This window comes from Lynx rufus, unplaced genomic scaffold (assembly GCF_022079265.1).
Source record: "Lynx rufus isolate CCGP_SWC_20201006 ecotype Redwood Valley unplaced genomic scaffold, mLynRuf1.p SCAF_3, whole genome shotgun sequence".
NCBI lineage: Eukaryota > Metazoa > Chordata > Mammalia > Carnivora > Felidae > Lynx > Lynx rufus.
In genome coordinates this window covers 1576951-1593011 of record NW_025814845.1, presented here as the reverse complement: position 1 = coordinate 1593011, position 16061 = coordinate 1576951, and the positions used below count along the sequence as shown (strand labels likewise).

Genomic DNA, 16061 nt, shown 5'->3' with positions numbered 1-16061 from the left:
TGTCATCTCAAGGTCACACGGCCATGGTCCCGGGCTGGTGCGTAGTCAGTGCTGGCTGAAGCTGGACGGGGTGGGGCTGAGGCCACGATGTCCCTGACCATGTGCCATTCGCCATCAGAGTCTGAATCCAGACGTCACCGCTTGGTGTTTCTACAAATTTGGGTGCAGGCTAAACCCCCTCCTCTCTCCGAGCCCCAGTTTCTCCGTATGTAAAATGGGTAAGGCAGAAGTACCCCCCCCCCTTCCCCTGCGAAAGGGCTGACATGAAGCCGAAAGGCAGGTCAGACAAGGTAACGCCCGGAATCAAGACAGTACGGGACCGTCCCAGGACAGCGGTACCACAGGATCTGTTAAGTATTTTGTGTATCTCATCAGTCGTCCCAACAGCACTGAGAAGGACCGGCACTGCCCTCTAGTTACCCAGGTGGTTCAGAGAGGTCGGCCCGGGTCCAAGGCCGCACAGCCTGGGAGCAGCTTTCTCCTTTAAGCTCTGCCCAGGGGCCGTGTGGTTGACAAAGAGCCCAGCCAATGAAAGCCCCACCAGCAGGACCCACTAGAACACAACCTGCCTTCCTCTTGCTGAGTCTGAAGTATAAAATGCCCTCTGGAAGGTGGAGAGGAGAGGCCTGGCCCCCAGGAGGGGTGCGGGGGGAAACCACGGCGGGGGGTGGGGGCGGGGGGGGTCCTCACACATCTTCTGGCTTTTCTCAGCCACCGCGGCACACCAGGCTGGGCCACCCCGGCTTCCAGAACGAACCAGCTGGCTTGTGGTCGCTCTCCTCCCAGGCTTCCCTCCCCATACTCATGCTCTGGCTCTCTGTCTCTCAATAATGAATAAATATTTAAAAAATTAAAAAAAAAAAAAGAGAGAGATAGCAAAGCTTTGACGTGATCCAGCCTTTCCTGTCCGCCATATTGCCTCCTGATGGCACCCACCCTCCCCCCGGGGGTTGGCCTCACTAGAAACCACCAGCACTCCGAGTCCCATTTTCGATGTAACGTTTGTTATTTTATTGGAAAAAGCTGGTATTAACATATTTATAATTTTATTCAACAGTCGGATAATCCGAGATACCGAATGAAACCAGAATGCACCCATGAGTTACAGAATCCAAAGTGATCAGGTCTGTCTACCTACCACACGTCCAACACCAACCAAGACTTCAGTCCTCAGAGTATTCGAGTAAAAACAAAAACCACCCAACAACTTCACAAGGACTAGGTGAATGCCCATACATTTAAGAAGGGCAGAAAATTTAAACAGAGGAAGCAGCAGAGTTTGTGACTATGTTACTGGCCCGTCTGTCTGCCGCGGCTAGTCCTGCCCCTCCCCCACAACACGTGTCGTTGTTCACAACCTGCTTTGGACATCACGATTTTCCAGGGATCCGAAGGCATGCTTTTCCTCTAGGATCTTTCTTTCTTTTCCTTTTTTGGTTTGCTATCCAAAGCTTCACACAGAAGGAAGGAACCAGGAACTGTATTAAGACCTCCTTTTGAATGCAGTGTAAGAGCGGTACTGTGTAGACGGGTAAGTGTGAAATCTACGCTCCGACAGTAAGTCCTCGCTGCAGTTCGAGTCTCCCCTCAGCATCCGAATCACAAAGGGAAGGGGATTATGCCAAATATCCGTGTAATTGTGTAAGGCCCTCAGAGCTGGATTTTGGCTTCGACAAGATTTCTATACAATTTACCACATTCTTGAACCTCTTTACAAAGGGGGGAAAAGAGGAATCCAATCCAGTGATTAATTTCAATTAGAATAGATATGTACATATAATACTGTCCAGGTCACCTGGATTTTACAGTGATATACAAACAAACATTCTTCATTCATGTTGATTTAAAAAAAAAAACAAAACAAAACAGGAACGATGGACCCATTTCCTTGTGTAAATATCATATGGCCAGAAGTGAATGCACATGCGTTTTGTGCTTTGATGCACAGAAAAGTACACCACTATCCACTGAGAAAAACCTCGGGTGGGTCTGTTTCCTGGGTTGGGTTACACCCTGTAAAAAAATGTTGGCTTCGGCCTCTGCACTCGGTTTCCTGAATCAGGACGCCCAGCCAGTGGTTCCCCGTCATCTGTCATTCCGTGCAGAGGACAAGTGGGCGGGGTGGGGTGGGCGGAGCTGGTCTCCACGTCCATGGGGCAGGAGCAGGTGCTATGGAGACACGGGCCAGGCCATTAAAGAAGATGTATCCTGAAATGGTCAAAACATGCAATCTCCTCGGAGGCAGCTCGGTGCACCTGAACGAGGGGCTGGGGTACAGATGGGGGTGCGGCGAGGTGCCCCACAGAGGGCGGGGGTCTGAAGTCACCACACAGAGCCTGGCACCACGGGGGCCTTCTCCATACTCCGTGCTGCAGCTTGGGTCTCCCCGGACCCTCGTCATGGCCCATCTGCTCTGTCCCGCTTCACAAGATGAAGATATGTTTCCAGAACCTTCCAGGCAAGAACGTTGCTTTAACACGAGCCGCCAGCGTGGCGGACTTGGGAAGGGCCCGGTGCGCGTGAAGACCGGCTCAGGATTCCTGACTCCACCACTCGGTCAGGACGTGCGTTGGACAAACTGGTTCATTCTCTCGGGGCCTCAGCGTCCTCGCGAGTCAAGTGGGGCTGATAAATTACTCACCTCTCATCCCTGGCATCTGGCACTCTGTGAGGGGCTGGTGTTTGTGGAGGAAGCGAATGGGTCATGGACAGAGCCGCGTGAGCTCCCTCGAGGGGCCCAATGACCATGAAGCACGACAGGAGAGCCCCGCAGAGTGGGGACTGGATCCGTACGCGTGAAGGGCCGAACGCCGTGCCTGGCCCCCCCGGCCCACGCTCAGCAAAGGCTGGGGCAACGGTGAGAACAGGCACACACACACGGGTGGCTTTCGCTGTCCCCTTTCCTGTCTGGGAACGCCAGACCTGGGGGACTGAAAGACATTGCAAGAACCTAAAAGTGGATCTCGCACCTGTCTGTTCTCAGCACGAATCCACGATCCAAAAAGCAAAGGGATGACCCTCAGCTCAGAGACCGTGGAAATTGCTCCGTCTGTAATCAAAAGAATCCTGGCTGGCTGGTTTGAGTCCGTCGTCTGGTCCCCAAAGCCCCAATGGGGGGGGGGCGCCGTGAGGCCCCCCGGGGTGCCTGCTGTCCCCTGCGAGTTGCTGCTGGAAGGAGTGAAAAGTGATCCTGGAAATGACAAAGTCCTAACAGCGGGACAGGCGGCACGCGGTTAATGAACGAAGGGCCTGATCCCCGAGGCGACGGTCACGTCCATGTTACGGTCTGTGGCTTCAGTGAACCCTCCTTCCTCCCGTTTTCAAACAGACGGCGGCCAGCGGCGGCGGCCCGGCCTGGGGACCGGGAGGGAGGGACGCGCTCCCAGCCGTGCCACCAGACGGCTGCGTCCCCGACGGGGCTCCGCACGCACCTAGTGCATCTCAGAGTTCACCTTGTCCTGGAAGATGTACAGGTTGTTGGTGGCCGCGATGGCGATGATGTTCTCGGCCGGGTGCCAGGCCGTGTGCAGGATCTTCTTGGTGAAGTCAAGGCTGTCCACGCTGATGTCGTCCCGCCTGCGCTTGCCGCCCACGCACACGCGCCTGGGCTTGAGCACGGCCCGCGGCTTGCTGCTCTCCCTCGAGGCCTCCAGGGTCACGTCGCGTTTGGTGTTCCGGTCAAACATGCGGAAGAAGTTGTTGTAGGCCCCGGTCATGATGACGCTGGCGGGAGAAGGAGAGGCGTCAGGCGGGTTGGGGGAGGGCAGGGTACGGGGAAGAAACGTGCCACACCTCAAGTAACCACCCCGGGGGCTGCAGGACCTCGCTCCCTGGGGTGGGCCCCCCGCCCCGGTCCCACCTTCCCCTTGGGCTCTGGTCCTCCCCCACATCTCAGCTACCGTCTGCCTGCAGAATCCAAGGCCGGGAGCTGAGACCCTTTAAAAAAAAAAATTTTTTTTTTAATGTCTATTTTTTTTTTTAATTTTTTTTCAATGTTTTTTTTTTAATTTATTTTTGGGACAGAGAGAGACAGAGCATGAACGGGGGAGGTGCAGAGAGAGAGGGAGACACAGAATCGGAAACAGGGTCCAGGCTCCGAGCCATCAGCTCCGAGCCTGACGCGGGGCTCGAACTCACAGACCGCGAGATCGTGACCTGGCTGAAGTCGGACGCTTAACCGACTGCGCCACCCAGGCGCCCCTTTAATGTCTATTTTTGAGAGAGAGACAGAGCAGGAGCGGGGGAAGGGCAGAGAGAGAAGGAGACAAAGAATCCGAAGCAGGCTCCGGGCTCTGAGCTGTCAGCACAGAGCCTGACGCGGGGCTCGAACTCCCAAACCGTGAGATCATGACCTGAGCTGAAGTCGGACGCTTAACTGAGTGAGCCAGCCAGGCGGCCCTAGGGCAGGGGCTGAGACCCCTTCATGCTCCACCCCAGACATCGTAAAGAAACTTCTGTACTTTCCCCTTTGTCCAGGAGAGGCCTGTCCAGACCTCCAGGCACCAGCAGAGGGAAGGCCCCTGAACTGACCCAACACGCCCTTCACGGCAGGGACCCAGCACCTTCCTGTTCTGAGTAGTTGGGTGACTAAATGATGTGCAGATGTTCACAGACTTTCCTGTCCTGCTAAAGGGAATTTGCCCCTTGTCCATCCACTCCTTCTCCCTCCCCCCTCCAAGGAGAAGGGGTGCCTGGGGCCTGGGAGAAAGGCCATGTGGTCTGTGTGGTAAGAGGACGGCAAGAAGGCCAGCGATCGGGGCCTGGGCCTACAGAGCGGGTTTTGGGGTTTGGCCCAGGAGAGTCTCTGGAGCAGCCGGGGGTGGGGGAGGGGGGCAAAATAACCGGGGAGGAGGGAGGGGAGTCTGGGAAACAAGGTCCCCTTCCACGTCCTTCAGGGGAGGTGCATACAGACTGGGATTCCTGTCTTCCCTTTGGAAGCTGAGTGTGTTTCTTGGGGAGTCACTGCTCTGAGACAGAGCCCCGCGGCCCCCTAGGTGAACACGGGTTGTGCACACTTTCCACGTCTCCATTTCCCCACATCAGGGGGACAGTGCAGTGCAGGGGAGCAGGAAATGTTCAAGGCCGAGGTCCACCTGGACAGACCAGGAGAGGTTCTCTTATTAGGCACCTGGGCTGTGGGAGGTCAGATGCTCCTGGCATGGCTCAGGGGCCCGGGTGATGCTGAGTCACGGGCTGAACGTGACACATCTCCTGTAACGTGTCCCCTTCTCGTGGGAGAACGTGGGCTGGTAAACCGACACCAGGAGAGTGTAGCACCCGAGGCCCCAGCCTCAGCAACTCTACCCGAGACCGGGAAGCCGGCCTCCCGGGGCCTGCACGGAATGGACCAGCTGTGATTCGGTGTCACAGTTACCTCGCCTGTGGGCCATCTCTCAAGGTCAGTCCCTTCTAGAAGGAGGGGCGGGGTCGTGCGGTGGGGAGGCCCCGCTGCCTCCCTGCCCCTCGGAGTTCTGATCCTCTCCAGGAAGGGCCTTGTAGTCTTGGGTCCTGGCAAGTCCGGGCCAAGAGTTCCTCTGAGGGAAGTACTTTATGTTCCCACTGACAGCGGCTTCCGGGCCTCCCCTGCCCGCCCTGCACATGCGGTTCCCGGGGATGGCCTGCGCCCGTGAGGCGACGCTTCCCGCCAGAGCCCGCAACCTGCCGAGTTAGCATTTGGTGTCCCTCCCCCGACGCCCAGACCGCTTTGTCCGACCTTGTGTTCAGAGATCAGTGGGTGGGCGCTTGGGGACAATGAGCATGGAAAACCTCCATAAAGCGGTTCTTCTGCCACGTTCCAGGGGTGTCCAGGCAGAGCCAGGCGGGGGTCACCTGGATCCCAGCAGAGGGCAGAGGGTGCAGGCCAACCGGGTGACTGGAGACCAGCTCCACAAAGGAGCTATGCCCAAATGTTCTGGAAGGTTCCAAGGGAACCACAGGGAAAGTGCCGTGCCCCCGGGGCTGGAACATTTGGAGATTTTGTTACCATCCCCCAGGCCTGAGGGGTGAGAGGAGGAAAGGTGAGAGACACAGAGACAGAGTGGCAGATCTGTGTGAAGGGGCTGGCTGACCGGGGCATAGTCCACTGAGAGGACAGGGAGGGAGGTGGGACAAACACCCCCTCCCTCCTGCTTCCCTCCCAGTGTCCCCACTGGTGAAACCTGGTCAGAAGCCAGAGGGCATGCTGGCGTGTTGAGGCACCTGCTCCAATAACCTTGAGCAAGCTTCTGTGCTGCCTCTGTCTCCCCCACCCGGTGGGGGCTCCTGGGGCAGGCCTGTCTTGCCTCAGAGTCCCAAGCCCTGGCTTGGCCTCATCGGGGGAGCGAATGCTGGCCCTCAGCAGCAGCCAGACTGAACCAGACCAAGCCAAGCCCCCTGGTGCCTGCAGAGAAGGCAGTAAATGCTTCGTAAATGGTAGGGAACGAAGGGCCAGAACCTTCTCTTATTCACGGCCAGACCTGCAAGTTCAGAAGGTACCTCCCCCCGGCAGGTGCTCTCTAAGCCGAATGAGTGAATGAGCGAATGAATGAATGAATTCGGCGGAAGGGTCACAACCCTTCACAACCACCCTCCCAAGTCCTAGAAATGCACGAAGCGGCCTTGCCCAGCCACCCCTCTGCACTTGACCTGGGACACAGCCCAGTGGGCGGAGGGGCTTCTCTGCGGCTGTGGGGGCAGAGCCGTGGGGGTGGGCTTGGGGGAGGGGCGCAGTTGAGCAGTTCTGCTTCTCTGGAGGTTTGTCTAATCTCTGGAGGGGAGGGGAGGGGAGGGGAGGGTGGGTGGAGAATCCCAAAGTATTCTCTGGCCTTGTTCTCTTGTGTTCTACAACTCCGCCCCCCAAACCTTCATCCCTGTGAATAAATCCCTTTGTTGTTGAGACAAAGAAATGGCATGTCGCAGGTGCATGCTGGGAGAGGCCCTCTCACTCCCACCTTCCAGAAGGAGGCCAGGCCAGCAGCCAAATGCCGTCCCTCTTAACCTGCAACTCGGAACTGAGACCAGGCCGTGGGAAGGAAAGTGGGCAACAGAGTCAGAGACCCAGAGTTGTTCTCGGGGGGGAAAGGCTCACTCCCAACATCAGGCCCCAGGGAGCCCACTGCAGTCCATCCAGGTGCCGGCGGCTCCCGGCAGCTCAGCCCGTGGAGCATGTGTACGTGGCTGGAAGACAGAGCTGGGGGCTGGGTGACCTGCCGAGGCTGGGGGGACGTGAGGGGCCGCCATGCGGCCCAGTGCCAGAGTCCCGAGGCCCGAGAGCAGGGGCGCTGCTGGGAACAGGGCTCGTGGCTACCTCTTATAATAATGAGCAGACACTCAGGGATAACGTGACCTGTTCACAGTCAGAGGCCCACGCGGCCGGGGAGGTGACAGCTCCTGGGAGTTTCTGCACCTCATCTCTCGCTTTCTAGAACAGGGTGGGACATTTGCTCTAAGGCTCCAGGCTGCCGCGGTGGGTGGTGTATGGGGCACCCCCAACCCCCGTGCCCGCCCCCGAGGGTGTACACGACCCAGCTCCTGTGCATCCTCTGGTCACCTGAAGGTAGGTGGCCTGACTTGAGCCCGTCCCCTCTACCTTCACCGCCCACATCCCCCTCACCTCTGGCCCAGAGGGACGGCTGCGACGGCTCGCTCACTGGTCTTCCTGCTTCGGTCCCTAAGCCCCCCATCCCCCATGCTAGACTCTCCCACGACACCCACCCCAGGGAGGCCCAAGGACACTTTGACCTGAGACAACTCGCTAAGCTGTGGCCACATCAGTTGCTCTTTCTTTCTCCTGAGCTCTCGGCCATGCTGTTCCCTCTGCCCCAATGCCTTGCCATGCTCCGCGGGCAAATTCCTACCGCTTTCTTGAGACTTGAGAGCACCTCGTCCAGGACGCCACCCCCGGCCCCCTCCCCTGCAGGGCCCCCACCCTCTCTCCCCCCGCCCAGGGCCCCCCTCCGGGCTCTGCTTTAGTCCACGCAGTGTAAACCACAGAGTCCTCCTAGGCAGGCACTGCGTCCCATGTCTGCCGTGTTCCTGGTGCCCTGTGCCCTCGGGGACGCCAAGACTGGAATCTGCAGCTCCCAGGCTGACACCTGCACGGACAGTTGGGGCACAGCTCTGCCACGTGCCCCGCAGAGGGGGATGCTCAGACCTCGGGGGTCACCGGCTGGGACGAACTCTCACCTCCCGGCCCAGGACAGCAGCCCATCAGGCCCGTCCGGCTCAGCAGACCAGGGGGGGGACCCGCCTGTGGCCCTGCCAGACGCCCCCCCTTCACTCGCACGGCCGGTATCCATTGGTGTCAGGCGCTGGGTCCGGGGGAGGGCCCCCACCTGCCAGGAGGCCCCCAGGACGTGCACAGGCAGGAAGTGCCGCTGAGCCAGATGCCTGTGGCCCCAAGCTTTACTTAGAAGGTGCTTCCTGCTTTCACTCCTTCCTCCGCCCTCCTTTACTCGTCACCCCCGTGCCCAGCCCTGGGACTCAGGTGACGCTGCTGAGATGGCAGCAAGAGAGAAAAGATTCTCTCCCTCCCCCAGGGTGAGCAGCTGGGGCACCCCTGCCCTCATCTGGCCTCACCCTGTGGCCCCCGCCCTGCACGGGGCTGCCCCTATTAGGCAGTCATTCCCAGAGCCTGCGGAGAAGAGGGATCACCTGTTGGCCGCAGATGCACTGGGGAGGCTCATGAGACCCACACCAGCCTGCACTCGGCAGCCTGGGGCCGGGGCGCAGCTGTGGTTTCCAACACCCACGCTGGATGGGGACTCTGAGATCTCTACAGGGCCAAGGCCTCCCCTCCTTGGGCCCAGAGCAGCTGCCAGGGAGCTCAGCCTGGGGTCAGGAACTGGGCGTGGCCGCGGCAGGCGCCGGGCGATCTGGGACACTGGCCTCCCTGTAAGAAGTGAAGACAGAGGCCTTTCTCTCCCCACCTGCTTTACTTGGGCCTCCAAGGCAAAGGAGCGCCCCAAGCCCAGGTATTGGGAGCAGGTGCTCGGGCTCGCCCACCTGGCTCCAAATTCTAGCTCTGCCCCTAACGTCAATAAAATGGGGGTAAGGAGGGACCCCAGCTTCTGGGGAGCATGGACCAGGAGTCTCAGTACAACAGAGCAGTGCTGGGCCCGGGAAACCCGCCCCCCCCCCCCCCCCGTTATGCTAGATGCCTTGATTCGAATCATGCTCCTGGCCTGAAGTCCCACTGGCTAAGCCTGAGGCAGGACACCCAAACTGAGGAAGCAAAAGGAAAGATTCTCAGGGAAAGGTCCTGCCAGAGGCCACACCCCTCCCTCCAGGCCAGCAAGGGCAGAGAAGAGGGGACAGCAGCCCAGCTTTGCTCACTTAACCAGCGAGTGCGGTCACGCAACCGCCTGTCCTTCGGATCCACCAGGGGAAGGGAGAGTGGGGTCACTGAAGTCATTGGCAACCCCGCCCAACTGCTAATCCTCCACCAGAATCGGGCTGGCGCGTGGGAGAGAGGGGGCCCCCTCCCTGCCTGCAAGGAGAAGGGTCCCTTTCATCTCAGGACAGCAGGTCCCAGCACCCTGCAAAGCACTCCAGGACAGAAAGGCCCACTGCTTGCATTCTTACATTCCAGAAGGTTCCCTCAGCAGAGGAAAGGGCAGCCCCTGCCCTGGATTGTGTCTAGGCACGTCGCTTCACCTCTGCTAGCCTCATTTTCCTCCTCTGCGCGTGGGGATGCCGACCTGACCGCTCCCGTCCCCAGGGCTCTCTGCCCCCTTCCGGCCAGCCGAGGGACCGCCAAGGCTGATCATGGCTTGCAATAATCGTGTCCTTGCTGATTGGCTCCCAAAGTGAGCATGTAACCCAAACGAAGCCAATCAGACCCCACACCCTGGGAGGGTTGCGGGCTGTGAGGTCAATGGCAGGGCAATCCTGCCAGCCACGGGGCGTTGCAGCAGAGCATGAGGCTAGTGTGTGAGGAGAAGCAGGGAGGCACGGAGACGAGGACAGGGAAAGAGATGGCCCCAAGGTACACCTGAGCCCTGGGGAAGCCTTGCCTGGAACCTCTCAGAACAAGCTGAGGCTGGTCTGATTTCTGCAACAGGAAGACGCTCGGTTGACGCAAATCCCTTTGTCCTAGGCAGAACAGATCAAGGAGAGCTTCCTAGAGGCGGTGGCATTTGAGGTGGGTCTTGGAGGCTCAGCGGGGTTCTTCCCCCCCCCCCAAACATTCATCTATCTTGGAGAGAGAGAGAGTGCAAGCGGAGGAGGGGCAGAGAGGGGGACAGAGGACGCTGTCGGCACAGGGCCTGACGCGGGGCTCGAACTCACGAACCGTGAGATCGCGACCTGAGCTGAAATCGGAGGCTCAACCGAACTTCCATGGCCGATACTGACTCGTGGCCTTTCAGCCTCGAAACAGCCCTGGAAGGTCACGGTTGATTAGAACCATGCTCCAGGGGACAGGTGGGCAGGCTCAGGAGGCTCGGGGGCTAATTCGAGCACACAACCGGAGGGTGGGGAAGCGTGCACCGGAACCCGAGGGCGTCCGGCCCCTCCCTCTACACCAGGCCGCTGCTCTTGCTGGCGTTGGGTATGAGGCCACCGTGAGGGCCATCAGACCCCAGCAGGTCTCTGCCGCCGTCTGGGCAACAGGGCACGTGGGCTCCCCACGGATAGCAGAGGGATGGCTCAGCTGAGCCTGCAGAGTTCGGAGGGTGGTCTGGTCTGTACAAGCGGGGGTCCTGGAGGGCAGCACTTCTTCTCCCCTTAGCCTCTGAGCTCCTGGGAGGCAGGGACCGTCCTCCACCTGCCACGACGGGCTCTGAGGAGGGCTCAGGATGAAGCGGAAGGAGGTGGCACATTCTTGCGCCCTCCAGAGTGTCATAGCCACTGACTAGACACCCCTGAGGTGCGGAGTGAGCTGCTTAGGATGGGCTGAGCCACGGTCACACACCCCCCCCCAAGGGCACCCTATCCCACGGGGAAGGCAGAGGCAAGGAGAAAACACGCAAAGTGCCAAGACACAGGCGGAAAAGTCAGGAGGCTCGGGGCCAAGGTGGAGAGGGCCCTGAGGGCTTCCTGGAGGAGGTGGCCTTGAGTTGGGTCAGTAGTAACTTGAGGCGACAGGAGTGAGCTAGGTACAGTGTGGCCAGGATTCCAGGCTGCAGGAGCAGAGCGGTTGTGGAGGGGGGAGACAATACAGGGAAGTGCGGGACCGCCGGGGAGGGGGGTGGCTGGTATGTTAAATGCGTGGCAGGAAGTGGCTCTGAAAGGCAGGACAGCTGAGCTCCAACCAGGACAAGCTCGGCGGCTCCTGTCCCTGGGAGCCAGGTGTCACCTGTTCACGAGCGCCCCCTGGTGGTAATGTGGAAGAAGGGCGTGCATCGGCCATGGCCAGTGGAGACTGCCCCCAACACACACACACACACACACACACACACACACAATCCCCCGTGGCCAGCAGTAAGTCCCTCTCCTGATATTCTGACAGCCCCCACCCCAAGACCCACGGCCAGTGCTCTCTGGGGAACCCCCAATGTGTCAGGGTCTGAAGCTCAGGGTATCCCAGAAGCCCTGTCCTCCCTGGGGGTGTCTGGGGTCAGCCTGGGTGCGGCACCCAGAGGGAGTGCTGTGTCGGCCTGTTCTCAAGCCAGCCTTCTCACTGTTATCCAACTGAGCCCCTGTGACCCCCACGCTGGTCCCCGATTGAGAGCTGAGCCAGGTGAGCCCCCGGGATGTCAGCAGCAGCTCTAGGGGACCCCCACCCTGGACCCGCAGCTCAGCCCCATGTGGGGCCAGCCTACGTGCAGGCAGCTCCCTCCCGGCCCCGGCCCTGCGGTTCCTGGCCCCTCCTCACCACCCCCATCCTAGGGTCCCAGCGTGCCTGTCGCATCACAGAAGCTCTTCCCGTGACCGCGGCAGCACATGACGGATGCACGCCCCTGGACGACACTTGAACCAGAGGCTGCTGGCCCGCGCACCACCCCCCCCCCCCCGCACCGCGCTGGACCACAGGACAGGGAAGGGACGCCGGGCCTGCTTGGGCTGTGAAAACGTGACGGGCAGTGCTCTGGGACACAGTGCGGTCTGTATCCTGCATTTTCTGGTCACCTGGGCCCCTGTGCTGGGCCTTCCCGTCCACGCCGGCCCTGGGCTGAGCCAGCAACAGGGAAACAGGAACTCACATCGGGCCATCTCCCGGGTGGGTGGGCTATGAGATGTGGCCGGGCCTGGGGGACCCTGCCAGCCCCAGAGGTGCGGAGCGGTGATGTGCCCACCGCCCCGGGGGGGCCGATGTAGGGGAGCCGCCAGGGAGGCAGGTGCAGCCATGATGGGGGCGGGGGGAGGGTGTGGACCAGCGGCCAAAGTTCTCCCTGCCCCCACCCGTGGCGGTCCAGGGAACACCCCCCATCCTCGACAGCCTGGGGATGTGTGTGGCTAGGGCCCCGGCCTCGACTGTTTCCACTATCACTTAGGAGACCGGGGGGGGGGAGGGGTCCAAGTGGACGGCAGGTGTGGTCACAGGTTGTGACCTGGCTGTCGTTTCCTGCCCTGGCCTGTGAGGGCTGAGAGCTGGTGGGCGCTGGAAGAACGGATGGGCCGCTTTCCATACGTTCATCCATCAGGCTCATTACCAGCGAGTTCCCCAGGATGCCAGGCCAGCAGCCGAGGCGCTCCCGGGCGAGGGGGCCACTGGCCCCGGGTTGGGGGTTACCTGTCGCTGCCGTTCCAGGCACATTCAAACTTGTCGAAAATGCAGTCGTTCTCGTACAGGGAACAGAGCTTGCTCCGCAGATAGTCGTGGACCTGGTGAGAGAAGGGGCCGGTGAGTCGGGGCAGGGGGCGCCCCAGCAGTCCTGGTCCCTGCTGCGAGAAGAGTGTCCCGGAGCAGGGAGGGGCTGTGCCCTCTGGGTCCGGATGGCCCCTCCAGCCCCGACTCAGCTCTGCTCATTGAGAAGGACCCACAGCCAGACAGGGGGACAGGGCCGACCCTAGAGGTGTGGCCAGAGGGGACAGTCGCAGTGACAAAGGGAACGATACCGTAGGGACCAGATCCTGGCTCCACCCCTCCTCCCCCACGCTGTGTGATCCCGGGCAAGTGACTTCACCCCTCTGAGCCTTGGTTTCTTCCTCCTTGAAGTGACAAGAGCACATACCTCATGGGCTGTGGTGGGACCAACCGTAGGAGACTGTGTGGTGCAGGGTCATGCTCTCTGAGGATCAGAATGGTCACCCTGAGCACGGATCATGGGAGAAAGGGGAAGGGGAGCCCACACAGGCCTCTCAAACGTGATCTCGGTGCGTGTCACTCGTCCTGTTTTGTGGATGAGGCCCTGACACTCAGAGAGGGTAAGTGACTGGCCCAGAGTCACACAGCTGATAAGCAGAAGACCAGGACGCTCTTCCAGAGTTAGCTGACACCACAGGAGAGACGGCGATGCCCCTGTGGCCCGGGGCCACCCGACAGCAGCCTCTATACCCAGAGGGCCTGGTCGGTGCCCGCTCTCTGCCAGGCACGTGGCCCTGCCCTCTGCGTGGGGGGAGGGGAGGGGACAGCCTACCCAAAGCCTGAACTCCTGGCTCTGCCCCTTACCGTGTGACCCGGGAGTCACTTAGCCTCTGTGACCCCCAGGTTTCCCATCTAGGAAGGGGGTCACGGAGCCCTCCAAGCAGACAAACGAAGGGCAAACACCGATAGGTATTTGGGACCCTGATTAACTCTGGAGGAATAGACAGAAATACGTGTTCAACTCCTGTTGGGCAATGCCACAGGCCAGGAGTCAAGTGTAGGGAGAGGAGGGGGGAGGAGGGAGGGGGAAGAAAACAGGTTCTGTCTGAGAACCTCTTATTCATCTTTAAAAAGATGGGCGCCCCCACCCCCTGCCACCCAGCAGCCTCCAGGGTCCCCAGGCTGAGTGAGGCTCTTCCCTCGGAGCGTCCAGTGCATCTGAGGGTCCTGCCCGGACCTTCTGTGTTTGTGTGGACCCCCTGCCCCCAAGGCTCAGCCCGGTCGTACAAGGTGACTTCCTCGGGCCTCGGCTGAGATGCCCCTCCTCGGAGAGGGCTCCCTCCCTGCCTGCCCACCGGCCCACGGAGCGGGCTCCACGGCCCTTCCGTTCCCACCGCCGCCCGCACTCTTGTGTGATGCCCTCCACACTCCGACGACGTGAGGATGCTCCCCTCCAGCGGGACCTGTCTCCCTGGGGCGGGCAAGAGGCCCCTCGAGGCTGCCCCCTGCGAGCCCCCCGCCCCGGTCCCCCATCCTTCCCGGTACAAAGGCCACAAACAACAGCATCCTCTCCACGCCGCTCGTCGGTCACACCCCGCACGCAGCCAGTCCAGAAGCAGAATCCAAAGCGACCTGGAACCCAGCTGCCACTCACCACGTCCTGTACTGCTCCCTGCCCCGAACCACCGTCTCCCAGCTCACTGCAAATGCCTCCTGACTGCTCCCCGCTTCTGTGCCCCCCGACCCAGTCTGTCTCCACGGGCAACCCAAGAGACCCCTAAGAAACCAAGCTGGACCATGTCACTCTGCCGCTCAAGACCTTCCAGTGCTCACAAGCCCCCTGGACTCTGCCCCCAATCACCTCTCTGACCTCAGACTCTTCTTCTCTCCCCCTGCTCACTCTGCTCCAGCTGGCTCCCCACCATTTCCTGACCGCACGAACCACGTGCCCGCCTCAGGGCCTTTGCACTTGCTGTTTCCGCCCCTGGGAGCACCTTCCCTGCCCCCCCCCACCCGCCCCCGACGACTGATGCCCTCACTTCCATCAGACTCCAGCACCCCTCCTTTCTCTGCCTCAGCTCCTGGTTTGTTTCATTTGCAGCCTGTGATTATTTCATTTGTATATTTCCTTGGTCTCTGGCCATCCTTCCGGTTGGAATGGATGCCCCTCGAGGCTGCTGTGGGAGCCAAGAGAGGAGGTGGGGGGTGACGGCACTGGTCTTGTGTGTTTCCAAGACCTGGAGGGAGGGAAGCCTAAGGCAGGGATCACTGGCCCAAGCCTGGGATGGAGCCACTGGGTCAGGGACTCTCGGCCTCCTCCCGTGGTGAGCGTGACGGGTGGGGAACAGCAGCTGCCTCCACGGGAGCCCGCGCGGCCTCGTCTGTGCCGAGGCTGGAGGAGGAGTGACGCCCAGTGCACATTACAGCCCCAGACTGCCTCTGACGGGAAGCAGGCACGGATGAGGCTGAGCAGAGGACCCCTGACTGCTTGTGAGTCCCCGGGGAGGCCCCCGGTGACAGGCGCAAAGGCAGCCCCGGAGGAGCCTGGGAGGCAGGCTGACGAACACACACGTGAGAGGCACCAGGGGCCATGGAGGAGAGAGTGGAGCCAGGGGAGAGACGCGGGAGGGCACGGCTATTTCTCTCAGACAGGTGCCTGCCTCCGGGAGCCTCCGCTCCCAGGGAGCCCCCCTGGTCCACAGCCACACCGCACCCAGGGTCGCTGTCGTGCGGGACCCTGGAGGGCAAGGCTGCGGCTGCCACTTCTCTCTGAGGCGCAGGGTCTAGCCAGGCACAGAGCACCCGCCAAGTAAGTGTAACCCCTTAGATGCCTGGGGATACACGGTGCCTGGCTTCATGCCGGCCACGGACAGATTCCCAGGGGCTCATGGGCAGCCCCCCCAGGTCTGCACTGTGTGTGCTCCCTGCGCAGTCAGAGCGGCCTCACTGATGCACTCGTCCGAACACACAACACACAACACGCACGCGCGCACGCACGCCCGCTGTTCTCGCCCGCCCTCTCCTGCAAAGTGAGCGCCTCCTGCCCTCTAGTGGCAGAGCAAGGAAGAGCAGAGGCTCCGGGGAAAGACTGAAATCCCAGGTCTGCGGCTGGCTAGCTTCCCTACTCCTGCAGGTCTGCCATTTAACTCAACTTCCTCCAAATACAATGGGATAGAGAGAACCCTGGCCCCATTCCCGTGGGGTCTTACTTAACATCGTGCGAACTTTGTTTTCCACCCCCCGACTCTATCTGGGTGGATCGTAACAGAAAAATAAAAAGCCGTAACTTTCCGGAAGGTGCCCCACGCTTCGGCCCAAGGGCCTGACTTGCGAGGCCCGTGCCGAGGACTGAGAAACGTAGCACGCTCCCAGTCACCGCCGCACGCGCTAAGGA

At 60.7% G+C, this 16061-nt stretch overlaps 1 protein-coding gene across 1 annotated transcript in view; it reads right to left on the bottom strand.

Annotated features, from left to right (window-relative positions):
- Nucleotides 1-1001: 1001 nt before the first annotated feature.
- The window catches only part of PPP2R2C (protein phosphatase 2 regulatory subunit Bgamma), a 138132-nt gene continuing 123072 nt past the window's right edge, over nucleotides 1002-16061 (bottom strand). Inside the window, exons 8-9 of the mRNA XM_047091543.1 lie at nucleotides 12653-12744; nucleotides 1002-3723 (exon numbers count right to left, since the gene is read on the bottom strand). Of these exons, the coding sequence (XP_046947499.1) occupies nucleotides 3432-3723; nucleotides 12653-12744 (384 nt within the window). The 3' untranslated portion in view covers nucleotides 1002-3431. The remainder of the gene's footprint in view (nucleotides 3724-12652; nucleotides 12745-16061) is intronic.